Source organism: Drosophila simulans, chromosome 3R, assembly GCF_016746395.2.
Source record: "Drosophila simulans strain w501 chromosome 3R, Prin_Dsim_3.1, whole genome shotgun sequence".
NCBI lineage: Eukaryota > Metazoa > Arthropoda > Insecta > Diptera > Drosophilidae > Drosophila > Drosophila simulans.
Genome location: NC_052523.2, coordinates 23,130,452 through 23,156,952, shown reverse-complemented (window position 1 = coordinate 23,156,952; position 26,501 = coordinate 23,130,452). Strand labels below are relative to the sequence as shown.

General features: G+C 43.2%; 4 protein-coding genes and 1 non-coding gene across 9 annotated transcripts in view; 2 read left to right on the top strand and 3 right to left on the bottom strand.

The window, feature by feature from the left end:
- Nucleotides 1-191: 191 nt before the first annotated feature.
- Nucleotides 192-9,044, top strand: LOC6729800 (uridine phosphorylase 1). 2 transcript variants are annotated; one of them, XM_016174615.3, is made up of 6 exons: nucleotides 192-477; nucleotides 2,123-2,192; nucleotides 6,816-6,939; nucleotides 7,312-7,659; nucleotides 7,722-8,093; nucleotides 8,163-9,044. In XM_016174615.3, the coding sequence occupies exons 2-6, from the start codon at nucleotides 2,137-2,139 to the stop codon at nucleotides 8,304-8,306; spliced, it is 1,044 nt and encodes a 347-aa protein (XP_016036485.1). In that variant the 5' UTR covers nucleotides 192-477; nucleotides 2,123-2,136; the 3' UTR covers nucleotides 8,307-9,044. The 2 variants fall into 2 exon arrangements, with proteins under 2 accessions (XP_016036485.1, XP_016036486.1); XM_016174616.3 differs by lacking the exons at nucleotides 192-477; nucleotides 2,123-2,192 and adding an exon at nucleotides 5,506-5,764.
- Nucleotides 9,045-9,090: 46 nt separating this feature from the next.
- Nucleotides 9,091-10,937, bottom strand: LOC6729799 (sperm-associated antigen 1). The gene is made up of 5 exons (XM_002105066.4): nucleotides 10,557-10,937; nucleotides 10,078-10,496; nucleotides 9,892-10,019; nucleotides 9,701-9,828; nucleotides 9,091-9,646 (listed from the first exon to the last, which is right to left on the bottom strand). The coding sequence occupies exons 1-5, from the start codon at nucleotides 10,827-10,829 to the stop codon at nucleotides 9,182-9,184; spliced, it is 1,413 nt and encodes a 470-aa protein (XP_002105102.2). The 5' UTR covers nucleotides 10,830-10,937; the 3' UTR covers nucleotides 9,091-9,181.
- Nucleotides 10,938-11,136: 199 nt separating this feature from the next.
- Nucleotides 11,137-11,208, top strand: Trnaq-uug. The gene has a single exon. It is a non-coding gene; the product is annotated as a tRNA-Gln (tRNA).
- Nucleotides 11,209-11,249: 41 nt separating this feature from the next.
- On the bottom strand, nucleotides 11,250-13,003 carry LOC6729796. Its single transcript, XM_016177633.2, has 6 exons — nucleotides 12,903-13,003; nucleotides 12,509-12,707; nucleotides 12,318-12,454; nucleotides 12,203-12,256; nucleotides 11,827-12,142; nucleotides 11,250-11,772 (listed from the first exon to the last, which is right to left on the bottom strand). Coding segments are annotated over exons 1-6 (1,221 nt in total). The 5' UTR covers nucleotides 12,904-13,003; the 3' UTR covers nucleotides 11,250-11,258.
- A 309-nt stretch (nucleotides 13,004-13,312) lies between these two features.
- The window catches only part of LOC6729795 (aminopeptidase N), a 29,043-nt gene continuing 15,854 nt past the window's right edge, over nucleotides 13,313-26,501 (bottom strand). For 2 of the 4 annotated variants that reach the window (XM_039295412.2, XM_039295413.2), the window contains 10 exons: nucleotides 22,307-22,636; nucleotides 19,938-20,121; nucleotides 19,321-19,638; nucleotides 16,751-17,122; nucleotides 15,260-16,690; nucleotides 15,076-15,199; nucleotides 14,828-15,018; nucleotides 14,601-14,768; nucleotides 14,400-14,543; nucleotides 13,313-14,332 (listed from right to left, as the gene is read on the bottom strand). In XM_039295412.2, coding sequence (XP_039151346.1) covers nucleotides 14,077-14,332; nucleotides 14,400-14,543; nucleotides 14,601-14,768; nucleotides 14,828-15,018; nucleotides 15,076-15,199; nucleotides 15,260-16,690; nucleotides 16,751-17,122; nucleotides 19,321-19,638; nucleotides 19,938-20,121; nucleotides 22,307-22,636 — 3,518 coding nt within the window. In that variant the 3' untranslated portion in view covers nucleotides 13,313-14,076. The remainder of the gene's footprint in view (nucleotides 14,333-14,399; nucleotides 14,544-14,600; nucleotides 14,769-14,827; nucleotides 15,019-15,075; nucleotides 15,200-15,259; nucleotides 16,691-16,750; nucleotides 17,123-19,320; nucleotides 19,639-19,937; nucleotides 20,122-22,306; nucleotides 22,637-26,501) is intronic. The other 2 variants (XM_016177631.3, XM_016177630.3) reach the window with 1 other exon arrangement.

Here is a 26,501-nt window from a genome sequence, read left to right as displayed (position 1 = left end):
GCCTTGCTTGCTTAGCTGTGGGGCCGTATAATTAAATAACCCCCGGACACTGGCCAAACTTGGCCGAGTCCAAATCCGAGTGAGTCTGCGATTCGCCGCTTCCTCCTTCAGAGCGTCGAGTGAAAAGCGAGAGAGTGAGCGATTTTTTTGGGCCGAGTAAAGTCGAGCCATTTCGCTGTGTGGGACTCCCCTTCAGTCAGTTGGTTTCGAAACCTCGCGCAGCTCTGTTCGTCGCTCTTCTGTCCGTTTGCCATTGCGATTTAGTATCGGAAGAGAAGAGAGTGTGGAGAAGAGGAAGAAAGCGTTCCTGTTTGCTTCACGTGCCTGCAGATAAACAAAGCAATTCAGCAATCGAAATACCAACGAGAAAATCGTAACAAGGCAACGCGATATAATAGTGCTGCGATTTTCTTTATTTGGTGCATATCAGGCAAATTGCAGCCAAGAGGCAACAACACAACACCTAGAACTCTTTACGTAAGTCAGTGGAGCGGGAAAAACGACAGCACCAATAAATATATGCCAAGTACGGTGTGTGTGAGACGAGAAACTTTCTCTGTTAATGCTGTCTGCGGAGAAAATCAATAGCTCGATTCTTGGTCTTATCCTGTGTCGCAGGATACACACGAGCCAGCTGATGCGACTGCTGCACTGTCTTGGAAACATCTGCTAGCCAACGAGGGTTCTTGATATAATTGAAAAAAAGTTCTCGGGAGAATAGGGAACACAGTAATTGTATCAACCCTTCTCCTTTTACTACCCCTATATTCATTGTGTACCTCCTATTCTGTCACCATCAGCTGGCTCTATCTGCATTCATTGGCTTGTTGTTCATTGGAATGGTTCAGCAAACGCTTTCAAGGCTATATCCACTTTAATGGGTCAACAAGCTGTGCAGACACTAAAATGGATTATCTTCGTTGTCAATGGAGGGATGATTCATGATGTGGAGACGCAAACTTTAAATTAGCTTAGAAAGATACTTTTAACATCCTTCATTCCCAATTAGTCCGTTAGTTAGTTAGTACAAAGAGTATAATTGAACGTAAGTTTCTTCCCATAAATCCCATGTAATATCTTTTAAAGTTCATACTCGTTTAAGTTCCACCCCCAAAAATTGCTAAACTCCAGAAAATACCTTTGCAATATCCTGCCTATAATTGTTTTTCCAAGAAGCTTTCAATAAATCTCTTAATATAATCCCCTGATGCCTCTAAGTCCCAAAAAGTATGCAACAGTTCCATCTGCTTTCCTTTCTCCAAATTTCAAATTCAAGGCATAGCCAGAAGCCGAGTAAACACTGCTGGAAAACAAGTATAAACAAAGTGGACAAATTGAGGACTCCGCATTTGCCCTACCCTACCCTTCGGCGCTTTTGAGTGGCTGGCTGCCTGGTCAAGCTAATTGTGGCTGGCCTTGAACTTTCGCCCAGCGAACAACAACAACTACACCCAACACAGAAAGATACTTTCGGTGCAGAGTGTGGCGCAACTTTTAGGCGCAGGCATTTCATGTTGGCGCAACGTGCCCCATCTTGGGGCCAAAATAATGCGAAAAGTGCCAGCGGATAAGCCTTCGCAGAATGAAAAGCTGAAACATTTGGCCGGTCCGGCTGGGTTTGCAAACATTTCAAGGACTCCGAGGAGTCCCCCAAACGATCCCCCAAGTTTCAGCACACACGAACCCTCGCATTGATGTTGGCACGTGACGTTTCCCTGACGTTTTTAAATTAAAAGCTGTCAAAATGCTTTGTGCGCACTTTCCGCTTTTCCGCTGTACACATACAAAAACGCATTCAGTTTTCTATAAAATGAATATATACATACATCTTAACTTATTCAATTTGTGGGATTAGTATACATTTAAATGTGGCTTTCTTTTTCAATTACACTTTTTCATGAATTTTAATAGATTTCTTTCTGTGTAGTCCCTTTTTCCCTGCTATTGCCCCTTTTTGCAGCCTACGGCAAAGCTTGTTTAGGCCTCCGAATGTGGCACGCATTTAAATGGACTTAGCATGGCCTTTGCCAAAGATGCTGCCACTTTTCACATTGGAATAACGCGCTATTAAAATTCCATTTACGTTTCAATTTCTCACCCGCACCTCGTTTTCTGTTTGCAGGCTCCCACCGCAAGATGTCGCTGCTGCTCACCGGAAACAGTGCCTCCCTTTCCGAGGAGGAGCTCGACGAGTAAGTACAAGTACCGCCACACCACGCAACTAACTTTCTGGCTGAAATTAACAGCATGGCCCCAACTTGGGCTGACTTAATTCCAAGTTTTTGTTTTACTCGCCTGCAAGTTTTGGGGGGAAGAGCACCAACATTGCTGGGGCTATAAATAAAAACTTTTGTGACTAAACTTCTCAGCTGACTAACAATATGCCAACAATTGTTGGGGGGTAAAAAAGTTGGTAATGCGGGTGTTACAGCAATTTGCACTCGCAAGGTGGATTGCCAATTTGTTTACAGCTTGCCAGAGGAAAATCATATGTATATATCAAGAATCTATAAGAATCCATCTAGAGTATCTACATATGAGTAAAAAGGGTTCCGCCTAAAAGTATAATGTAGATTATTTCTCTAAATACGAGGATATAAAAACCAAATTTAATATATGAGAATTTAATTTACGTTACTGTGATAGGACTAAAAACTAATATAAATTACGTATAAATGGAATATGAAACTTTTCCATAAATGCGTTTAATCTGTAATCTGATTTGCCTTCCCCAATAAATTAGTAATTCTTCCTTTTCCCAATGACACAAATCGTTATTAATTGGTTTAGACATAATCGCATAATAGCGGCTACCCGCAAATTGCCTTTAATTACTTTCTCATTCAGCTATCAGAATTATTATGTCAGCCACAACTGAGACCTATAAATAGGATAGATCAGACACAGTATCTTGCACATTCCCTGCCGGCAAAGTGCGAATATAAATGGGTAACAGCCAACGGGGGCGTTCTATTATCTCTACAGGCATTCAGTGACCTTGCGCCTCGGAGTGGGTGGTGTTGCTCCATTCTGGCATTGCTCATACGCACAGTAGTCGCAAGTTCAAAGCCGGCGAAACAATAAAGAGCCAATTATCGATTCGGGCGGGCCCATGGCATATGCCACCAGCCAGTTGAAGGGCCATATTGCCAATACGCCCACACCCAAAAAGGAGTGGGTGCGATCCTTGGTTCGCGGCCAGTGGTGCGTGAGTAATGCAATTTGGGATGACGACACGACTTGGCCCTGACTTTTGCTTTCTTCGCCCGATTTCTCATTTCTTTTCGGGTGCGCTGAGTAATCCCTTTTCATAAGCCATCTGCATTGTCCACAGCTTCATTTGCATTTCTCGTCTCATTGTTGGACTTGGCATGACCTTCCGCCTGACTTTCACCTCCTGTGGCCCTTAGTAATTACCCGGCAATATCTTATCTGAGACCTGCAGAACAGCCCAATAGCTTTGTCCATGCAATTCCATTTCTCCCCTTTTGTTGAGGAATGAGCGAAAGGTACGGTTGAAATGGGCTTCACAGTCTTAAAGGATATCCATTTAAAGCCCTCTGATTAATGGTTTGCCGTGTGACGTGACTAATGCATTATTCTCTCTAAGCTGGAAAAAGCTTTCGCTTGTTTCCAAGAAGTTGCCAAACATTGAAATCGATTCTGGATTTATGAACTTTCACTCTAAGAAAAATGAGACAGATCTTACGTTAGTTGGGATAGAAATTGTTTCTAGCTTGCCACATCCTAAGACGTACTGGGTCACCCATAAATAGATCAAGTGCTTGAGCTCACAAAGGAAAGACTAGATTCATGGCAGTGACATTTGTTGCTGCCAGTGACAGTCAAGCTTACCCATGGTAACCAACCAAGTGGAATGACCCAAAGAAACGACTTGAAATGGCCACGATTGCGTACTCATCTCAAATTACAAAGGGTACCTCAAGAAGCACTACAGCGATGATATGACGAAAACAAACTTGAATATCTATACTGAACCACTTTTCGTGATTTGTGTTGGTTAATGAGTTTTCTTTATTTCACTGGCCATTCAAACGAATATCACAGCAAGTCTCGCATAGTTTTGGCTTATATAAACGGCGATTTTTGTTTGGCTTTGCAGCTGGTAAAGTCCATTAATGGTAGTTACGGGGAATCGGCCAAGTTAATTACGAGTATGGCCATTGAGTGAATTCCACCGCTGCCGCACTCTGCTCACCGCCGAAATGCGACCTCAAAAACCAAATTGTGAGCCGCGTCACGTACATAGAAGCCAACTTCTCTTTCTATTGCAATTGCGCTGTCTCTCTCTGTCTCTGTTATTACTTGCCTCCCTGTCTCTGTCCAGCTCTCTTTCCCTCTTGTGAATTGCTATGCCAACATAGCCGAGCCCCCTTTTAGACTGCTTTTGACTAAGCTTTGTTTTTGCCTTTTGCTCTTTTCTTTTTTTTTTTGGTACCTCCTATTTGCGCATTATTCGGGTATATTGCACTAGGTAGCACCACAAGACGTTGTACTATATATGCGTAAATATAATAAATGTATATGCATATATAATATACAAATAAATTTAGATGTCAACAATTTAAAATTCGTTTTTTTTAATATATATACATATATGGTGGTAACAGATATCTTACAGCCTTACCCATTTTTATTTATTTTTCTTTTTGTTTGTTTAAGTTCGCTCTTTTCTTTGCTGATTGTTTCGCTTTCTGTTTGCCTGTGTGAGTGCAGGAGTATCTGTGTGTGGACACTGAGCTCCTCTTTCGTTTGTCTTTCGCTGTCGTCTGTTTATGTATATTTAATGGCCTGACTTCGAAATTAAAGCCACCGACATCAGATGACGCAGTGCTGACTGGGCCTACAATAGTGGTAGTTGCGCTGCTCACATTCTTTTCCATGGCGAAATATTTCTTTTTGTGGAGTAACTTTCAGTTACGATAACAGGGTGCCTAGTTCTATACGATTAGTGGCCAATTGTTGGCAAAATTGAAAATATACCGAATTGGTCTTATTTGCATCTGATTTGCAAATATCAGAGTTGAAGAATGTGTAGCGAAATTGGTAGCTAAAAACCCGTTTAAAATATACAAAACCAAAAATTCCAAGCCAATTTGCATGAATTTAAAGTTGAAATGTTATACGAATGATTCGGCTGCTTGGACCCGATCGAACACCCTGTTCATACGGCGAATAAAGCAGCGAAATTGCAATAATTGAATTACGCAAATCCGTTATGCTCGGCTGCAATTTCGCCTCAAGGCTCGTGGCCAATTGCACTTGATTAGTGATGCATCATAAGTCGCTCTGAACTGATAAAAATCTGTATGTACGTATGTATGCAATTCCATAGAGGCATCTATTACACGACCATATAGTGTGCAATATATTTTCATTTCCACTATCAAATTGCGCAGCATAACTTCCGATTCGCCGAGAAGATTGTCTTATCTACACAGCTCAGCAGAAGCCGCCTATATAAAGCCCGGCGAAACCCAAGCAATTTTTTCAGTCTCGCTCGAAGCGTTGACGTGTCTACACGAGTAACTAGTTTTGTTTCGGCTCGCTGGCTGCTCCTTCGTCTGTTAGTTGTTAGTTGGTTTCTGAGTTTGTGAGTGAAAGGACATTCGAGAGGTGACATCATGCCGCCCACCATTACCGATAATCAGACGCACGACTTTAAGGCCCACTATGACTGCGCCCACAGGTCCTCGCTGCAGGACGACGAGACGGACGATGCGTACGTGAAAAAAATAACGCGGTAAGGATGCTGAAACCGGTTTTCGTCCTGCAGCTGCTTCTTAAGACAGCCGGGAGTTGTTACTTTTGGCGCGAGAAAGTTGCTCTGGAAATTTCTCAGTTCCTGGCAACAAATAACAGCCGTTTTCTGTTGAGAAATGAAAACAATTGCAAATCCAAATCTATCTGTGCACTGCAGTCTGCAATCTATAGTTTGTCCGATGTCAAATCGCTGTGTTGGCACAAAACCAGCTCTTCATCTGAGCAAATAACGCCAGTTGGCAAAATATTTGCACAGAACGGTGGGTGTGACGCCTACTCGATTACCCTGTATTCATTTCACAGCTCACTTTTCATCCTATCCGGTTTCCGAACTCATCAAATCATGAGTTATGCTTCAATCGGATGTTTGCCGGAGTGCTTACGAAATATATTCACTTAGCGCTTATCAATCAAGGTCAAGACTACACGGGGTTTTCATTTGATTTTGCTTTTTGTTTTGCTCACACTTCCAACATGTTTTTTCCGACTCCCCGTTTGACGCACTTGATAATGATTTTGGTTGGGTATTTGTGCTCTCTAGAGCCCCTACATCGCATGGGGGGTCTCTATAAATATAGTCACTAATACACGAATCAATTCTGATTCAAATATTGATTAGAAAGACGAAATTTGAAGCTGACATTTTGTGGCCATTAAATACTCAAATATAGTGCTTACTCACGATTGTGTGACAAAATTGTGTGTATAACTAACGTATATTTCATAAAAATGAGCTCATTATAATATGTTTTGGCTCATCATTACCTAAAAAATAAATAATTATTTCAGCGATGACGAATTTCTTCCTGCCCAACCACTGATTACACTTTTGGGGGCTTGTTCTAGGAATCACTTAGATAACCTTATCTTTTATCAGAAAACGAGCATTTTTAAGTGTGATTTACTTCTGACAGCTGAAAGTAATTAACTCATTCATTTCTTGGCCTGAAGTGGGCGTTAATTTATGGCTCCGCTGGCGGCGAATAGAATTTAATCCTCATTAATTTGGTTTGCGTTCGCTTTAATTGCAGGTACTCCGATGGAACCGTCAAATTGCGCAACTCGAACATCGAGCTCATGGACCAGGATATCCTCTATCACCTGGCCTTGGGCAGCGAGAGCCACGACCTGCAGGAGATGTTTGGCGACGTTAAGGTGAGTGATCTCCTGAATTATTCATAGTCTGAGGCGGGTAAAGACAAGTGGTGGAGACTAGACCCAGACCTAGACCTTGATTGTTATTAAGTCAAGTGGGGCACTATCGAAACGAGTTCATTAGCTGTTGCCAATTAAGCTAATTATATGCTTAGTCAGATTCATAAACTCAATAAATAGATGAATGCGCTAATCTAGTACTGGTTCGATTTGCGATTTACACTTAAGGGTATTTTTTATATAAATAATTATATAGTCATAGATTACAAGACTAGCGGTATTAGTAATTTACAAATCTGAGACACAAGGCCGGTTATTTCCCTTTTATAAGCTCACTTAATTAACCCGTCTGTGAACTCTTTTTAATTTCAGTTCGTTTGCATGGGCGGCACACCAAAGCGAATGGAGAATTTTGCCCATTTCATAATGAACGAGATTGGCTACAAGTTGCCAGCGGGCACCCAGCTGCAGGACATCAGCGCCTATTCATATCGCTACTCCATGTACAAAGTGGGCCCGGTGCTTTGCGTCAGCCATGGCATGGGAACGCCCTCGGTCAGCATCCTGATGCACGAGATGATCAAGCTGATGTACCACGCCAAGTGCAAGGATCCCGTCTTCATCAGGATAGGAACGTGCGGAGGAATTGGCGTCGACGGCGGCACCGTCATCATCACCGAAGATGCCCTCGATGGGCAGCTGAGGAACTCCCATGAGTTTGTAAGTCATGGCTGAAATATCACCTCAAATGAGATAGATGACCATAGTCACTTGTTTTGCAGACCATTCTCGGCAAGACCATCCATCGTCCTGCCAAGCTGGACAAGAAGCTGGCCCGTGAGCTAAAGTCCCTGGCCAGTCCCGATGATCCGTACGACACCATTATTGGCAAGACGCTGTGCACCAACGATTTCTACGAGGGCCAGGGTCGTTTGGACGGAGCATTCTGTGATTTCAGCGAGAACGAGAAGATGGACTATCTGGAGAAGCTGCGCGAGAACGGCGTGGTCAACATCGAGATGGAGAGCACCATCTTCGCGGCCCTGACCCACCATGCCGGCATCAAGGCAGCGGTGGTGTGTGTGGCCCTGCTGAACCGCCTCAATGGGGATCAGGTCAACGCGCCCAAGGAGGTCATGAACGAGTGGCAAGCGGTGGGTGATCCAGACTAACTCCCCCTCTCAATGGAATGTAATTGAACATATTATTTTTCGCCCAAACAGCGTCCGCAGATCCTCGTGTCGCGCTACATTCGCAAGGTCCTTACGCACAATGGACAGCTGAAGTCGCTGTTCGGACACCAGGGATCCATCAAGTCACCTCGGCGCTTCAAGCTCGTCCAGCAGGAGTCTCAGGCCCACGAGTAAACGGGGTCACTAGCCAGTTCCATCTCATTTCACCTTCTTACATTATATGTGCGCATCGCTCCAGTATACAATGGTGTTTCAACATTCCCTAGTTTAGCTCTGATTAAGTTCCTAGCTTTATTTCCGTGTATATCGCCCACAACCTCATCGGATAATTTAAAACCGAGCATATTGTACGTGCATATGTTCATTGAAATATGTTAACACAATTTAATATATATATGTATATCAATAATATATGAAAATAGTATCACTGAGTGTGACGTTCAAAGGTTATCAGAAATAAACGCTTTTGAGATCACAAAACAAATAACGAATAATATAGAAGAATTATGAAATTGTTAATTGTTATGTTGCATATTTTAAATGGGGCTAATCTATTAAGCAAAGTTTCAACAATACCAAACACATCTTAATGCTACATTTCCATTTTATAAATTATTATACTATAATGTATTGAAATTCCTAAAGATTTGTTAAATGTACGTGTTGATTAGTGTTGCTACCGTACACTCGACTCTAAACCAAATCCAACAGCACTTAATCTTTCTCTGTCTAGTTATATCCAAATCTAATGAAAACAATACGATGATGAACAAAATGCTGAAAATAACATCAATACAATTACGGATAGCACACGACAAAACCAAATATACAAGTTATATTGTAAAAAACGAAATTTATGACAAATATTTCAACGGTATATTAAAAGAAATTGTAATTAAATTATACAAACAACTCAGCGTGATTTCATTTTTTGGTGGTTAAGATCATAACGAAGGAGTGATTTTTCCACTATTTATTTGCATTACATATATTTTTAAACAAGTTTACAATCGTAAAAACATCACGCTGCATATACTGCATGCAGTTCTCTAAATTTCCTGTATAAGAAGTTTATTGCTATTGTTAAGTTTGTCCTGTGGCAAACGCAGTAAGGTTTCCTTTGGTGTCATAGGAGGACTTTGTGGCTTCTTGGGAGCAGCACCTCCCTTGGTGGCCTGCAACTTATTACCCAAGGCCTCGGCGGCTGACACCAAGTTGCTTTTTACCATGCGATTCGGTTTGACCAACTCGGCTAGATCGTAATCTTTAATGGGTGGTGGTTTCTTTGCCGAGACGGCTGGTTCGGGTTTCTTGACCACAGTTGGGTCACTTATCTCAGCCACCTTCTTGGGTTCGGAAGTCTTCAGTTGCGGAGGATCGATCTCCTCAATTATCAAACGAGTGGCAGAGGACGGAGCCACCTCACCCAGCATCGAAGTTAGCTTGTCCACGGCCTTCTTGGCTATGGTATTATCTGGCTCAAAGTCGAGGACCTTTTTGTAAGCGTTTAGAGACTGAAACGGAAAGGTTTAGCTTTAAAAAAAAATGAAAGTATTCAAAATAATTACCTCAAGATGTCTTCCTTCGGCATTGTGGGCCTCAGCCATACGAAGGTGTGCCTTAATATTCATCGGGTCGATTTGCAGACAGGCTTGGCAGTCAGATATGGCCGAAAAGTATTTCTTCAACTTGAGATCTACGAATGAATTGAACAAGAAATATTTAATTAAAGGGTATTATTATGGATATGATTACTTACGAGCAACAGCGCGATTATTGTAAGCATGTACGGCATTCTCAGGATCGTATATTATGGAACAGTTGTACTCCTCAATGGCATTTTCATATTCCTTGGCCTTGAAGCTCTCATTGCCACGCAGTCGATGTCTTCAAAAAAAGTGTATATATATATAAAATATATAATAATGCACTAAGATATATCTACCTTTCAGCATATTGCTCCTTCTCCAGCTGGCTTAGATTCTTTAGCTGTGCTTGGAGGCGTTCATATAGAGAATCCCTTTCGCTCTGTAACTCTTCCTTGGCAACCGATTTATTGTGACTGGAAATGATTTTCTCTATCTGCTCCTGATCGCGTTCCTCATTCAAATCCATGCGCAGTATCTCCTCATCGGGATCGTACTTATCCCATTTTCTGTAGTCCGTAGACTTGATTCGAGCCTCCTTGTTCGTGGTATTGGTCTGAGATGTAGCCTTTGGCTTTGGTTTTGGTTTCTCCGCTTCACTTTGCTTCTCCAAATCGATTTTGGAAAGTTTACGCACAGATGGAAGATTCAAATCCTGCTTAACCTTCTTCAGCTCATTGAGAGCACTGTCCTTTGTTTTAATGGAGTCAGTCCAATCCTAAGGTATAAATACAGGTTAATCCTTAAATATTTATTGGAAATGAAGAAGACAACCTACCAAGATGGGTTTTAGTTCGGTTTTGTCCAGGACAGTGCTTGGCTTTATCTGTTCCTCATAGCGAAATAGCTTGCTATCCGGTTTCAGTGCCTTCAGTTTCTCCTCCGCACATTTTTGCAAGTCCGGATAATGTCCTTCCTCGCCGGAGCGCAGGATTTGGACGATTTTCTCCATTTCGCGAGCATTTGTGCACTTTTCCACATGAGCGAAATCCAAATAGTGCACTGGTATGTTGTATCTTTCCAAAAGAGATTTCTTTTTTTCCTTTTCCATTTTTCGGCTTTGCAATTTAAAATAAATAAAGGAGCAGCTCGATGTTTTTATTCAATATTGTGTATATCGATCAAACAAACTTTTACCGGCTTGCCTGACAACAAACATCTGTGCTTATTCGATATCCCTAAAATGCCAAAGTGACACTTTGGTTTAGATTGTTTCAAAAGCATTCTAAATATTTAACTGAACGTATAAAATCCACTATCGTTTCCTTATCTTCAACCCCCTTCTTGACACACCATAGAACCAAAAAAAAATGTGCCCGCAACATAAAAGTGTCATTTAGCAGCGTGCTCCGTATCAAGGTTCTATGGTGTAATGGTTAGCACTCTGGACTTTGAATCCAGCGATCCGAGTTCAAATCTCGGTAGAACCTTAATGATTTTTTTTTTAATTTTAAGTTCGAAAAAAGATACGTTTAATTGGTCAATATGATTTTTTATTTACTTCATTCTGTTCCTTCTGCATGAGACATATGATATTGTATATTTGGCGTTTTGCTTCTATTAGCAAATCATCATTCAAGACAGCTAGCTCTTTTGTTACAAATTGACTAAATTCTTCAGCAGCCTTATGCTTTTCGATGGAGGGAGATTCGAACTGCTTTGTCGACTCATCTTGGTCCAACATTTCAATAGACACCTTGCAGTGGCTGGGTTCAGGATCAGACCAAAAACCAACTTCACTGCACGCGGGAGAGCTCGGCTGAGTTTTATTGTCAAATTGATTGACAACGGAATCGCTAGAGCTCGGGGGATGGCTGATAGGATCGGTATCCGGTTTCGGCTCCAATTCTTTGAACCAGGATGCATCGTCTGCGTTGCTGCTACTGTGCTCGGAAAATACATCCAGCTTGGTGAAATCAATAGGAGTCTGGATCTTTAAAATCTTCGAATAATGAATCCACTCGGACTTATCTCCCACCGAATCTCGCTGTGCTCTGCAATTATTGGTAATGAAATATAAGACTATAATAGGCTTATAAAGTTCTTACCTAAACGTGCGCATAAGTGATTCAATTTTGGATTTAATATCGCCCGGTAATATACCAACACCACGCAGCTGCAGCTCATTATGCATATCCTTGTAGACATCCATTTTCTTCCTATCACTCTGTATGTGACTCGCGAACTTTTCCCAGACATCAACGAATATGCATTCCTCCGCCGGCTGCCAAACTCTTCGCCCCTTTATTCTAACGTTGCTACTTTTGCTGAATCTTTTCCTAACTCTTTTGGCGTTGGGCATTTCCTCATTGTCAAAATAGTTCACAGCACTTTCATCCACGAAGACGGTTTTGAATGGTGTCTCTATAAAGAAATGAAAACCGTTTAGAGTGTACACAATTTAAACTTTTATGAGTTACGAACCATATTTGATACGTTGTGCGGGATTTTTCATATAAACAGAGGAACGCGTTTTATCTGAAATGTCGAAATCTTCGATTAGATACATTCCCCTTGTTGGAATTCCATGGATTCTTACGAGGCGTCTTTGCTGGCTGCGTATAGTCCTTCCATTCCGAATCCTTCACCTCGTTGGCAGTTGCACTCACCACCAGAGCCATCGCATCGAAGTGCCTCCAGGTGATAGCTTGGTCTTCCTGGTCGGAGTGTAGCAAACTAAAATCTCAGAGATTATCAAACCGATTCTCCATCTGAAAGTTATGTACTGACTTGAAATACTTCCGCTTCAGGGATTCCATTTTCGACTTTATTCCTTGGACATTGATCTCCACGCCAACATCTAGAAAATAGGGCTCCAGTTCCGCATAGGTTTCCGTCAGTTTCTTGCCAGGCTCAAACAGATGCAAGTTGTGGATCCAGATGTCAATGAATCTGTCCTCTTCGGAAGCGTCCCACTTCCTTCTGCTCACTAGATGAAATTGCATAAAGTTTGAGTTTGAGTACTTTGAACTACGGATTTCAAAACAAAGCCTGGTTTCTAGGGTGTCAGAAAAAACACCGAAGTATTCGAATGATTGATAACACAAAGGTCAACGAAGAGGTCTGCTATTTATTAGGTAACCTAATTTATCATATTTTGTTGCTAATTTCGTTATATACCTACTTTTTCTAATATACAAGCTGTGTTAATATTTGTTTACAAAAATTTAGTTGATAGTAAGACCGTTTATGAAACCCAGAAAAATCTTGAAAACCAATTTTTAGGGTTGCTATCAAGTGCAATTTATTTATATATTTATAAAGTATGAGGATTGGTTAATGATACATGTTTATTCGTTTATAAAAATATTAACACATAAAATATCCATTAAATCAGAGTTTTAAAACATTACCTTAAAAGAGGAACGGCGGGAAATGAAACGCCACATCGATACGATCTGAGTGTGACCGTACTGTCATAAATACTGCATTTCAGGGCCGCACAAACAGTTGATTTAATTTCTTCAACCGCCAAGTTCAAAAGTCCCAAAATAAATCAAAGTTAATGAGCAGTAATTAAAGAAGAGTTTTGAATAAAATTACGTAAATACATAGTTTATTTAAGTGTTTAGTGTAAGCTTTAAAACTTATTTACATGGTTGTGCAGCAGCAATACAAGTATTTCCGTGTTGGGCTTTACAAAATACATAATAGGTACTCGTACATTAATAAATATATTTGTGTGTTGTGTGTGTACTACTCTTGCTTTAGCAAACAATTTAAACCATGTACTAAGGACACTCAGTTTCAGTTTCGCTCAGTTTCCTTCCAGGACCTTTAAACTCCTTGATAGGATCGACTACAAAATAGATTTTTGGTTTACTTAGTGCTAGATTGATTCACTTAGGATCTAAAGGTGTGCAAACACAAAGTACTTGACAATCATAAGTATAGATATAGATATAGATAATACAGGTTTTACACTTTAGATATTTCGTGGCAGATATTGTGTTGTGGACTTAAACTGATGCCTGAAGTGATGAATGGGAGTTATTCGAACTATGCATTTTCCGATTGCTTTCTATTTTTTAGTAGGAACGTTGCAGAGCAATGCCGAAAAGCAAAAGAAGCGGGTCTTACAAATAAATAAATATACAATTGCAAAAAGTAAATCGGTTACCTAAATTATGCTGGCTAACTTACACGTTTATATCACTTTTCGCAAATAATTCGTTTGATTAAATTAATTTGAGGCCTTTGCACGAATACAAATAATGGTAATAGTTACAATAACTAAATCGCGTTTTTGGTTGAAATCAATTTGAGTTCTCCCCCATTTCCAACTTCCATATGCTCCCCTAAAAGATATTGATCTGGAACTCGCTGACGATCCCCTCAAGGAAGTTCTTCAGGCTGTGGTACGAGTGGCTGCGCCAGTAGATGTTGTTGTTCACCTGCTCCAGGGCCAACTCGATGGCCGATTCCACGGCATGGAGTCCCAGTTTGCGGCAGGTAGCGGCCAGGTCCAGGAGCTGGTGCTTGTGGTAGTCCTTGTTCATGTAGATGGTCAGCGACTTGATCATCTCGGACAGCGTGGAGAAGCCATCGCCATAGCTTTGGTTTTGAAATAACAAAAAAAAAATTTAAGTACACTTAACATATTACACAAAGTATCACTTACTATTCGGCAATCTCCTTTATGTTGCCCTGCAGAAAATCAAAGGCTATCTCATGACCAATGGCATTGGAGGCCACCGCGCGGAAGGCCAAGGCGCCATCCTGTTTCAGTATGCCCGATGTTGGATTGATGGTCATGTTGAGGTACCTGCGAAGTTGTTGCACATCGGACTTAGGTCTTTGATGGATCAAACTAGTAACTTACTTGGACAGCAGCCAGGGCTTGGTGGTGCAGCCCAGCGAGGTCAGTATCTCCTCCTTCTCGGAAGCACTGGTGGTTGTCTTGTACTGTTTGTAGGCGAAATACCATTCCGGTGACGAGCCCTCCGCCAAGGAGGTGCAGTAGATCACAGACTTGAGGTTTGGCTTAATGCTGTTGATTTATGATAGCATCGTTTATAATAAGATCTTGCATTTCAGGTACAAACTTACGGATTGTTTTTGGGATCACGCATCCACTCGCGGAACTTCATCTGCGCCTTTTGGGTGCAGCGATCGTAGTTGAACTTGCAGGCGAAGTAGGCCACCAGGGCGCGGTGCTTCAGTTGCAAGTGGGACTCATTGTCCGGCTCATTCAGGCCATAGTGATCAAAGGCGGGACGTACGATGAATTTCATGAAGGCCTGGTTAAAATATATTATAAGACACTCTAAAAGTTACTAATTTCACTGGATTCCTACCCTGAAGGTCTCATAGGCAGGTTCCCTCTTCAGGTTGTAGATCAGATAGTTAAGACCAGGTTTGGCAGCAATCCACAGCAGCTCATCATCCACAGCATCGAACAGCTCCATCAGGAAGGTCAACCTAAAGGCAAAAGCTTTTTATGTTAATAATTCCATTACTTTTCTTACTTCTCAAACTTACGGTATGTCGTAGGTAAGGTATTCCGCCTGCGACAGATGCAGTGCATCATCCAGCAACTGGGCCCTTGTGATCCTGGGCAGTGTGCTAAAGTTCTTCTTGAGCGCCAGCCAAGAGGTCATATCGTAGTTAACACGATAGTAACCCTGCCGGTTGAGATTCAGATAGATCACGTTGTCGCTGTTGCTGCTATGCGCGAAGACATTGCCCACGATGAGCTCCTCTTCGTCCTCGCTCCTCATCCAGTGGGTGGGTATGTTGTCGCCCTTGCGCAGCTCATCCGTCTCGAAGGTGATGGGTATGAACCAGGTGCTCTGATCCGCAGTGTTCTTGGAGGGCAGCAGATAGCGTTCCTGGCGCAGCACGAGATCAGCACCACGACGCTCCACATTGACCACCGGATAACCGGGCTGGGTGATCCACGAGTCCATGATCTGCTTGACACTCAGATCCTTGGGCAGAGTACCCTGTTCGTGACCATGGCGCGTGAGCATGGCCCACAGATCATCTCTGTCCACGTTTCCGTAGGCGAACTTCTTTAGAAGATCACGAGTGGCCGAACGGAAGGCCACATCGCCCACGATCGAATTGAGCATGCGCAGCAGAATGGTGCCCTTTGAGTAGCTGATGGGATCGAAAATCCGCCTGACATCGTTGGTGGAGCGCACATCAAAGGATATGGCATGCGAGGTGTTGTCCGCATCGTGCTCCATCGACTCCTTGAACTCCAGCATGGTCAGAGTGTCCATGCTCTGGAACTCCGGATGGGCGTGCTCCAGCGCCTTGTAGCTCATGTAGCAGGCGAAGCCCTCCTTCAGCCAGAGATCGTCCCACCACTTCGGGGTCACTAGGTTGCCGAACCACTGGTGGGCTAGCTCGTGAGCAATGATTCCGGCCACCACCTGCATGTGCTCCGATGAGGAGGCCAGCTGCAGATCCTCGGGCACCAGTAGCGCCGAATCGCGGAAGGTTATCAGTCCCCAGTTTTCCATGGCAGCGAATCCAAAGTCCGGCACAGACACCAAATCGATTTTGGGCAGCTTATTCTTGATCCCGAAGAAGTCCTCGTAGTAGGGCAGGAACTTTCGCACCATCTTGTACGCATAGTGAGTCATGCCCACGAACTGGGGTCGCGTCCAGATCTCCACTCGCGGCGTCATCCCACTGTCCTGACTGGCAAGCCGCGAATCCACCATGTTGGACACGATGAAAGCCACCAGGTAAGTGGGCATCTTCGGCGTGGTCTCGAAATCGTCCCTTATGAAACCTCGGCGGAAGCGACGGCTTCCCGACTTGGGCATGTTGGACAGGGCCATCTTGTACTGGATGGGTCTGATTATGCTGATCGAGAAGTTGGCTTTCATGTCCGGACGATCGAAGCAGGGAAAGGCGCGACGGGCATCGACGGGCGAGAACTGAGTGCTTATCATCCATCTAAAAAGTAAGGGGAACTTTAGAAGATGAACTTTCGTGGAGATGTGGGGCTTGACTTACTCTTCATTCTTGGTGTCCGGATTGGTGTAGCTGGTCTTGTAGACGCCCTGCAGTGTATCCGTCACCTGGCTCACAAAATCCAGACTGAGCAGCACTCTCAGCTGGGTCTCCACCGCCAAAGCCTTGCCCAATTGAATCACAAACGTGGCATTGTCCTCCCCGTAGTCGCTGTCGAAATCCAAGTCCTGTTCCTCACTGGAATTCCCGGCGGCATCCTCAAGGTAGCGGATCACCCGGACATTGGAGATGCTCACATTGTGCACGTCGAGCACGATGGGCTCCCAGCTGGTCACCTTGGACACATCGCGTTCGATCTCGATGGTCAGGCTGCCGTTGCTGATAGATGTTGCCACACTTGGCTCAATCAAAAGGCTGCAAGAGGAGGAGTATCATATAGTTGAGTAGGTATCATATAAATAGAACGGGAAATGCTCTGCATTTGCAGGTGAAATGCAAATGTTGGCCAAAAACGCCAGGTCGCTGCCATCAAAAGTGCCAATCAATCAATCAATCAATCGCCCGCCAAGAGGGCAAATTAGAGGGGACCACAAACAAACATGTGTTTGGCACCCATTCGTCGCCATTCGGGGGCATTGCGGTCTGCCTCGAACTTCGGACGCCGCCATTAGTTCGGAATGGCGGCAAATGAAATGCATGCCATCAAAAGCCGCATCGGCGATCAAATCAAAGCAAACAAGAAGCGCAATAATTGGCTAGCTGGCAACCACCAATATGCAATGCTCTATGCTTGCTAAACTCTGCTATATTTAACACACCTATCTTCAACTATTTGATTAAGTTCGTTTGAAGAACATAATGTAAGTGGCATTTAAATAAAGTGATTTGCAATTAAATATATTTTAAGATAATGACGTTCCATTAATTGTCATATAATTAAAAGTAATTTCTCGAAATTATTTTAAATACATAAAGTATCTTCAAAAAGTTGACTAACCCCTGACTGCTAGAGTACTTCACAAAGATTGAATATCAATTCCCCCGGCTCATTCGCTCACACACGAATGCCAAGAATGCCACAGACCCGCTGGCAGATGCAGCCAGTTGGAGCCCCATCCATCGACTTCAACTCCAATGCCGAGTCCTCCAACCCAACCCCTGGCCAAACTGGAATCCCCTGGGTGCGGGCTTTGCGCCTAGTTGCAATTAATTGAGGCGATTGGCTTACAATGCGTGTTCTGGGTGCAACCAGGAAGCGAGCTTTCAGATAGTATCTGCCACACAGACGAAGATACGGATACAGATACAGCCGGTCAACGCTGTTGTGCGCTTTGATCGGCAGCTGCAAAATCACTTGCCATCGATCCGCTCGAGTGGCAAAACTGTGCTGCACTTGCCGCCATCCATCAAGAATCGACTCCATCCACCGGATTGCCCTGGACTTTCCCCACATCTGGAGTTTTTATTTTTTAGGCTGCGTGCGGTGCACAAATTAATGCCCAGCTTGGGCTTTCTGTGTCAATTATATTAATGCATGCGGCTACCGGGGAGCTGCGCATCTTCATTGCGCAAAGTATCTTTCTATCTTTGTATCTTTCTATCGGGCCATCTATTTGGCGCATTATGTCATGCCGACTGTCGGCGTGCCTCAATTCTTTCCTTAGATCTCAGCCGCCTCTTCTGCGAAGTGTGACCGATGGATGGATGGATGGCATAGGCCTAACCGATTTCCCACTGACTACTGGTCTCTTTGGCTCCTAACTGGCCATCTCCTGCGGTGGCCTAAACAAGTTGTTAGCCCGACTGCAAGTGGCTGGCTGGTGGGTTCTCCACTTTGGTACACGGCGACTACTGAACTGCAACGGCTCAATCCTTGACCCACTTCCTTCCATAGAAATAGAAAAGTAAATGTGTTGTACCCGCGCGAGCACAGAAAAGTGACGTCAATGGGGCTGCTTAGGTTTGGGGTGGATGCCAGTGGAGTAGCTGCCAAGGATAAGGATAAGGGCTCGGCGGCTGTGTATCCATATTTATGAGAATAAGTTTACTCCATTAGCATGTATTTGCCATTTAATAGCACACTCCTTGGGAAACTTTTCTAGAACTACTGCTTAGTTTATTTCAATCCTTTTTTTCAGTTTCTATGTAAGTTTCCACCCAGTGGATGTGATGCAAGTTTACAAATTTCTGAATAAATCTTTAATTGCTTATAATTTGTGTTATAAACTGCATTATCACCAGTTGAAATGTGGTAATTGTCTTGTCTAAACTTTTGATGGCTTAATCCCAATTATCTCGTTAAATGTTTAAATGTCTTAGCTTGTCAAAACACATCTTGATCACAACGTTTTAGCTAGACAAATTGATACAGTTTTCTATCAAGTGTCAGCGTGATAGGAATAAGATCGATTCCAGCATTTGCAGTGGCAGCAAAAAGAGCCGGAAATTGTGGAAAATCTGAGTGAGCAATTTAGATGTCAGCTGCATCTTCGCTGAAATTGAAATGCGCGCATGCAAAGCAATTTCAGCAGAATGAGGTTCTTGCGGCGCGTGTTTGGTTTAATATTCATTAAGAGCAATTGTTGCTCCAAGTGGCTAAGTGATTCACTTACCTATAGTGAAGTGGACGCCATCCTTCGTAGAGCTTAAGTGGACGATTGATGGGCTTGGTCGTGCTATCCTCGACTTCTCCTGCTGCTGGCTCCACCGCCGGAATGTCACCCACTTTCGGATCCACCATCCTGGTTTCGGGCTTCGCACTCGACGCAGGCATGGCCAAGGTTGTGGTTACGGTGGGTGTGTTTGTAGGCGTGGGACTTGCCATCGCAGTGGGCGTGGCTGCCTCCAGAGGAGGCGGGGAATTCATGCTCACCCAGCCGGCGGTTTGGATGGGCGTCGCATTCACATCGGGATGATCGGCGGTGATGCAACTGCGTGGAAGGATACAAATCAGTTTGGACTCGTTGTTGTATGCAAAGTGCTCGGGTCACACCCAATTCTCATTCGTTTGACCCTTCCACACCTCGAAATGCGTCGGAGGAAAAGCATAAACTGCTTTCACTTTCCGAATGAGGTCATATGTATAGCCTTCGACTGCCAATTAGCACGCTTGCCAAAACGTTTAGCAGAAATGCAAAACGGAAACGCGAAATAAAGCAAATACCCGGCCAAACTTAATAGGCAAACCACACCCGTTTATTTAACATGGATCGGGTTCACCAGCACTCACCTGGGCGTCACCTCCTTGGGATTCAATCCCTGCCTGGTCACAAAATAGGTTATGGCAATGGTGAAGAGTAGGGCCAGCACGGTGATGAAGGCAGCGATGATCAGGCAGGCTTTGGAGACATAAACCCCCGATGGGGGTCCATTGAAAACGTACTTTTGGCCATTTTTGGTCTTCAGCTGACCGCCTGGAAAATATATAAAACACAATTTAATAACAATTCAAGGTATCAGAGATTCTGATTGAGAAGTTTAAAAGCTTATAAATCAAGAAGTTTTCTTCCCTTTTATTATACATATATATGCATTTCCCCCAAAAGAACACGAAGCCATCGGAAATTATCACACCCACATATCTATAGTTTTACAACTGGGCCATAAAGTTTATGCTTTGTCCAATTAATTGATTGTTTTCACTGCATTCAAAATTTGTTTATAGATCATCGCTTCGAATTATTGTTTCGAAATGCGTGGAATGCCAATGCATTATATGCATACATTCCGTCCATGTAAACAATTGATGGCAACAACATCAAACTGATTTATAGCATAATTTAGCCAAGGCTCGAGTGCTTTGGAAAACACAGAATGTTAGCGGGCCATTTAGCGAAGTGTCGAGAACGACATGTGAAAAACCAATCCCCCTCCACCCTCGTTTTCCAGCCACCCCGCTGAGTTGCTGGCCTAAAACGATCGTTAAACTCGCTCTTTATGGCGAAAAATTAACTCAAGTGAAAATTAATGTTTAGCTCATTATAAGGGCCAAAACAGTCCGTTGAAAAAACTAAGAAGTACCAAACTTGTTGGACCTGCGCCAAAACGCATAGAACAGTGGCGACCAAAAGTATGCGATCAGTTGAACTGATGTAAGGAACAAATGATTTTCTGCAGAAAGGGGTTTATTTTGAATAAACAGAATAGTTTAACTCAATTTAAGATGACTAAAACTCCACCACTATCTTCGACGGAAAACTGCGTTTTTCCTGGTAGTCTTATCTAAAAACCTTGCGCTAAAAATACATAAGTGCGTGATCATCAGATAAGCAGAAAACCGTGATCGTGATAAGCAGAAATGCCAACGCTCGCGGAAGTAGATAACAAATAAAAAACAAGTGGAAAAAAAGCTCGCGAGGAGCTTATCAGATGGCATGAAGTGGGCATACTTTCCGCACTCACTGTGTCAACGGGAGCAGAAACAGAAGCACGTGCTGCGAATTTTCAATTACCACTGCCCGATTACCATTACCAATTTCCCGCTGGCCTTCAACGATGGTGGAGGAGGAGGAGGAGGAGGTGGAGGTGGAGGAGGAGGAGGAGGTGGAGGTGGAGGAGGAGGCCTCAAACTTTTTATGATGTGTGCGCATGGCACTTTTATAGGAAAGGCATCGGTATGTCAGTGAACCATTGGCAGTGTGTTTTAATTAAATTTCACTCAGATACAGCGACCGTGTTTCGTGGAAAGGTTGCGGTAACTTTCTAACGTGCACTCTCATCGATTTTCCACCTTTTTTCCACCTGTTGCAATGTATCTGCAGTTCATCTCGGTGGGAGGGTTTCCAACATCTGCTCCCCATTACCGGCATCCTCCGGCTTTGATCTTCGACCACGGTGGTGCGTTGGAATTTATGTGGTGCAGCCGAAAATAAAAAAACACCAACTGCACCACCTGCAGCTGCAAGCTGATTGAAAGGGGGCACACGTATCTCGTGTGCCACTGATAAATCAGTTGTCAAGAAGCATAGCTCAGTGATAGCAGCGACCTGAAAGCTTTTCCGACTTTTCCATTTACCCCAAATTTATTGTTTGTTTGCCGCTGCTGCTCCGCCGAGTGGGAGGTGGAACCAAATCTGATTCTGATGAACACATGATGAACCACAATTTCCGTTGTTACTTCATTAGCACCGCAGCATGCCCCACCCGAATATCAATTTAATATGCACAAGTCGAAGTTTAAGTAGCGTCAAGCGGCAATAAAACGTATTCAAATCAAGCCGTTTTCCCGCCTTTTGTTCAATGCGGTGAAATTGTGTGGGCCGCAAGCGTGAGGCGCCACCAAAAAATGGGAACGCCCACCCGCGACATTTTGGGGCAATTCGACTTTAATGTGGGAATGTCGAACGCGTAAAGTTTAACGAACATGGTTAATGAAAATGCTAATTCGCTTTGATTAAAAGTCGGGTTCTTCTGGAACGATCGGCGTACAAAAATGTTCTCTATATGGTGCGATATCTATAAAGTTGCCTTAATTTCTACAAGTCATTGGCTTGTTTTTATGCAAGTTATACAACACTACATTAGAGTGGCAAATTTGTACCTCTTTTTAATCTCTTTTACATCAGCATTAAAACAGTTCTTATAAATTTTGAAACATACCCAAAAATCTGTCCTTTGAAATGTAATCGAAATGGAAACGTTTTCGTATGTTTTTCGTATCGTCGAGCTTAAAGTTACGCAGCTTGGCAACGAGTCCTTGCCAAGGACCTCCGCCCGCGGCGGCAGAGGATGTGCTGGCCGATCCTGCAGCCAAAGGACCTGCTGGCGATGATAATGAAGCAGAAGCAGATGCGGTTGCGGATGCAGATGCGTTTTTGGCTGATGTCGGAGTGCCGGCTGTTGATGTGGTGGTGGTGGTTGTGGTGGGCGCGTAAATGGCAGATGCCATCAATGGCATTTGCAGTTTGGGATTGGTAAAGGATATGATGGCTGCGCTCGACGAGAAGGAGTAGAAGAAAAAACAGAGAGCAAGCTGAATTTGAAGCCAAATGAATTAGGAAAGCAAGGTGCAATGATTGGATGTTTGATTTTTTATTAACTAAATGTATGATGAGCGTGTGATTGATCAATGTGAGCGAAATGATGGGAAATAAACATGAAATGCGGGGTGGGAAATTAAAAGTAAGAGTATTTAGATACATATGTAGGTGCGGGTGAATTCGGTTTGTTGGCAATTAAATTGAACGGCATTTAATTAAATTGACGCCGCGACTGTTGAGAGGGGGAAAATCGAAGCGGCAAAGGAAAATGCGTTCAGTGGCACGTGTCGCTGCAGGGGGCTGGTCTGATTTTTCATTCACTCTACCCCCCCCCCCCCCTCCGCCAATCGATTTTCCCCCGCTTTGTTGTTTGCCAGCGATGCGTGAGTGTAAATTACACAGAGGCGATTTGCCGATTGCCGGCGCCAAATGTTTCAAATATCGCTAAAAATACAAAACGCACATTTGCAGCACATTTGTTCATGCAATCTGCGAGTGTGTGTGTCAGCACCTCGGTGTTATTCAACTTTGGCAGATCGGCAGCCACGTCTATAATTAGCCATAAGGAAATTTGAATTCCCCCAAATGATTTTTGCACATTTATAGAATAACGAACAATGGCACTCAAAAATCACTTCCGAGTAGTCCGTGTTTTGATGCCACCCAGATTGCAGTGTGTAAATAAACAGAGATGCTTAAATATAATCACTATTAATGTATAAGGGAATAAATGCACAGGAAATCAATTTATTTGCATTTTAATTAAACTTGTTTGCGAATTTTCTTCTGATATTAATCAATATTTCTCTGACACTCAAAGCCCAATATAATTGCCATCTAAAAATCCTTGAAAATGCCTGTTTGCGAACCTAATTTATAATATCTTTTAGCACTTTCTGTTCCCGACCATCAAAATCTGATGAGTTCACCATGCCGACGACGTCCAAGCTGAAAACCGCCAAATGAATGAATCATCGAATCAGTTGATCACTCAAACGAAACCGAATGCCCAGGCAACCACCTATCCGAAATTCGGAACCCCCATACCATTTCCCATCGGTTAGTTTTATGATACACGTTCTGGTTTGGCTGCGTCGTTAAACGAAATCGAAAATGAACTTAACTCATAAAACCTAAATGTGGCAACTGTTTGCATTTCGCACACATACACCAGATCGTTTTACTTTGCTTTTGTGGGTTCGAGTTACGCGTAGAGGATCGATGGGAAGGGGGAGGGGGGTACTACTCCATATCTTAATGACTCAATCATGCGTTAAATGCCAAAACATCACAAACACTTTGGAGCACATGTAGACGCTAACTAGAGTTCAATAGCAGCCATAACAAAAATTTGATTGCTCGACTTTGAACTTGGTGAGGAAGTGATTTGGCTAAATCGAAGAACATAAACGGTGTGGAACTTTATACAAACTGCTAGTTTTCTACACTAAGAATGGCATAAAAAAATTATAATTTTATCAGATTTATAATGGCATGTTCATTAATTATTTCTAATGCAATCAACACCATTTTCCTGGGAAATTCGATATGAGTCCGGAAATATTTAACAAAATAACTGCTACAACACTACTTATGTTGTGCAAGACCCAAAAACAATACATTCTTATCACAAAGCTGACATTTAATTGGAAAGAAATTGTCGCATTTACGTCATCAAACTGCCGTGGCAGCTTTTCTTCGCCCAACAAAAGTGATATCTTATCGGATTCATCGAAATCAGAGGCAGTCAAACAAGCGTTTCTTCTTCCATTTTCTTCACTCTCAGCCCTGTTATTTTCGTTAATTGTCCATGTTGGGGGGAGTTTCACACACACAATTCAATTGGATACGTTCGCTGACTGTGTCATATTTAATGATAACCCATTTTCCCCAAAGGGGTACGAGGTATGTGGGTTATGTAAACAACTTCTGGTCATGCTTACAAGTGAGTTCCATTCAACTGGCCCCAGACAAAGATGCCCCAACTGCGATAGCCAGCCGCTGGTGTGTGGAATCCCTTTTCACGCTCTTCTCCTCCGTCTTTCATATGGAGGAGTTGGAGGTGCGAAACTGGGTTGATTCACTGCCTCTTAATGCCCGCCATGTGTCAGGAATCTGTTGGCGTCTTTTTTGCATATCCCTTTTACTTTAGTGACCCAGTTTTTGACGAGTTAAAGGAAATCTCATGACACTTTCAGCATTAATTAACGCCGAGTGAAAATCAAAACACATGTTTGGCTTCGGGAGAAATGCTATATAGGTCACAAGGAACATGTGCAAGATCGAAGTTGACACAGCGGTATTATGTCACATACAAAGTCGCGTTAGACTTTTAATTGGCCCGCCACTTAAGTTGCTAAACAAAAGTACATTCGTTCGAAGTTTTATTTTACTTTTTAATGGTTTTGCCGAGGCAGCTGGGCAGGTTAAGCCCAGACATTAGGCTTAACAATAACAAATATGTTGGCCGCCTCGCATTGTCAATTGCTGAATGTTTATAAAGGCTAGAGAGAGGGGGGAGTCAGCCAACTGATCGCATCGGCCACGAGTTTAGTGAACTCGGTGGCCAGAACGTGTCGAGGAACTCCAATGGAGCCCTGTTCTGGTGCTTTTATTTTCTCCCCCATTTCACCACATTTCGCATGGGTCTAATGAACCATTCCAGTCGATGATTCGTGGGTGCGGAAAAATTCTGCGGAAACGTCAGCATAACTCGTGGAACTCGGAATCGCTAATGTTGCATGCACAGCAGAGGTAATAAACCATTCATTTGTTGTCACATCCACGAACGAATCTCTCATCATCTCGTACTCATCGGGAAAACTCACAAAAGCCGCAATGTTTATTCGGGGCTTTTTCAACTTTTTAGCTATGTTTACTTCTTTCTGGCCGAGCTTGACCCAATCCATTTGCTTTGATTTCCGCCGCTGCCAACTCGATTTCGTTGAATTGCACCGAGTTTTATTTCGAATGTGTTTTGTTTGAAAGAAAAGCAAACAAATGGAAAGTAAAACATAGCATTAACATAACCCGCTCGAAACCGCGATTTGTATTTCTTTAATATTCAATATTTTCCAGTTGCAAAAGGGAAAACAAAAGCAGGCAACTAATGAAGTCGTCCAGACAATGCACTTAATTATGCGTCGTCGACTGGAAGCAGCTACCAGTTCCAGATGTGTTGGACCCCTTTGGGTCACATTTCCGGTGCAGAGCACCAAAGAAACTGAACACCACAAAAAAAAAACCAGTCGCTTTATTTGCAGTTACCCAACGGTAGCCAAAAGAGTTGGGGCAAGAATTAACAGCCAAGACGTTATTATAATTGTATATCACGGAGTTATTCTGACACACTTGAGAGATCCCCCCTCGATGAGAAAAGCTGCCCCCAACACATTGTATCCGCATGCGAGCGGATGAGATGGTGACATATCCAACAGAACTTGCCACCTTTGCACCCAAGAGGCACTGGAATCTCAAGTTCTCGAGATGCTCTGGAGTGGGTATGACAACATTTGGCATCCAAACAAGCCTTGAGATTTGGAATGTTTTCCCTCGGCTGTTTGGGCTGTGATTTATCAACGACTGCCGTTGACACCCTTACCCGTAGTGGGCGTGGCACCCGGCCATTCGCCATGCCACTTCATGCCCCAACAGACGTGCAACTCGAAATGCAATTCGCTTCACTGCAGCAATTACCATACGATTACCATTACGCCCAAGCAAAACGAAGCATTTCGCATGCAACAATCAAGTGGCTGTGGAATATGAAGTAGAGGGTATCAAAAAAAAGCATAAAAGAAGAGGTAATTGCATTT

Bases quoted from the DNA above. Each gene is read 5' to 3' on its own strand.
- LOC6729796 (XM_016177633.2), bottom strand. The intron at 12,455-12,508 runs GTCAGTACATAA...CTGAGATTTTAG, and splicing joins CTGAAGCGGAAGTATTTCAA to TTTGCTACACTCCGACCAGG. The intron at 12,257-12,317 runs GTAAGAATCCAT...TCGACATTTCAG, and splicing joins GCAGCCAGCAAAGACGCCTC to ATAAAACGCGTTCCTCTGTT.
- LOC6729800 (XM_016174616.3), top strand. From the start codon at position 5,646: ATGCCGCCCACCATTACCGATAATCAGACGCACGACTTTAAGGCCCAC. The intron at 6,940-7,311 runs GTGAGTGATCTC...TTTTAATTTCAG, and splicing joins AGATGTTTGGCGACGTTAAG to TTCGTTTGCATGGGCGGCAC. The intron at 8,094-8,162 runs GTGGGTGATCCA...TCGCCCAAACAG, and splicing joins TCATGAACGAGTGGCAAGCG to CGTCCGCAGATCCTCGTGTC.
- LOC6729799 (XM_002105066.4), bottom strand. From the start codon at position 10,829: ATGGAAAAGGAAAAAAAGAAATCTCTTTTGGAAAGATACAACATACCA. The intron at 10,020-10,077 runs GTAGATATATCT...CTTTTTTTGAAG, and splicing joins AAGGAGCAATATGCTGAAAG to ACATCGACTGCGTGGCAATG. The intron at 9,647-9,700 runs GTAATTATTTTG...TTTCCGTTTCAG, and splicing joins CCGAAGGAAGACATCTTGAG to TCTCTAAACGCTTACAAAAA.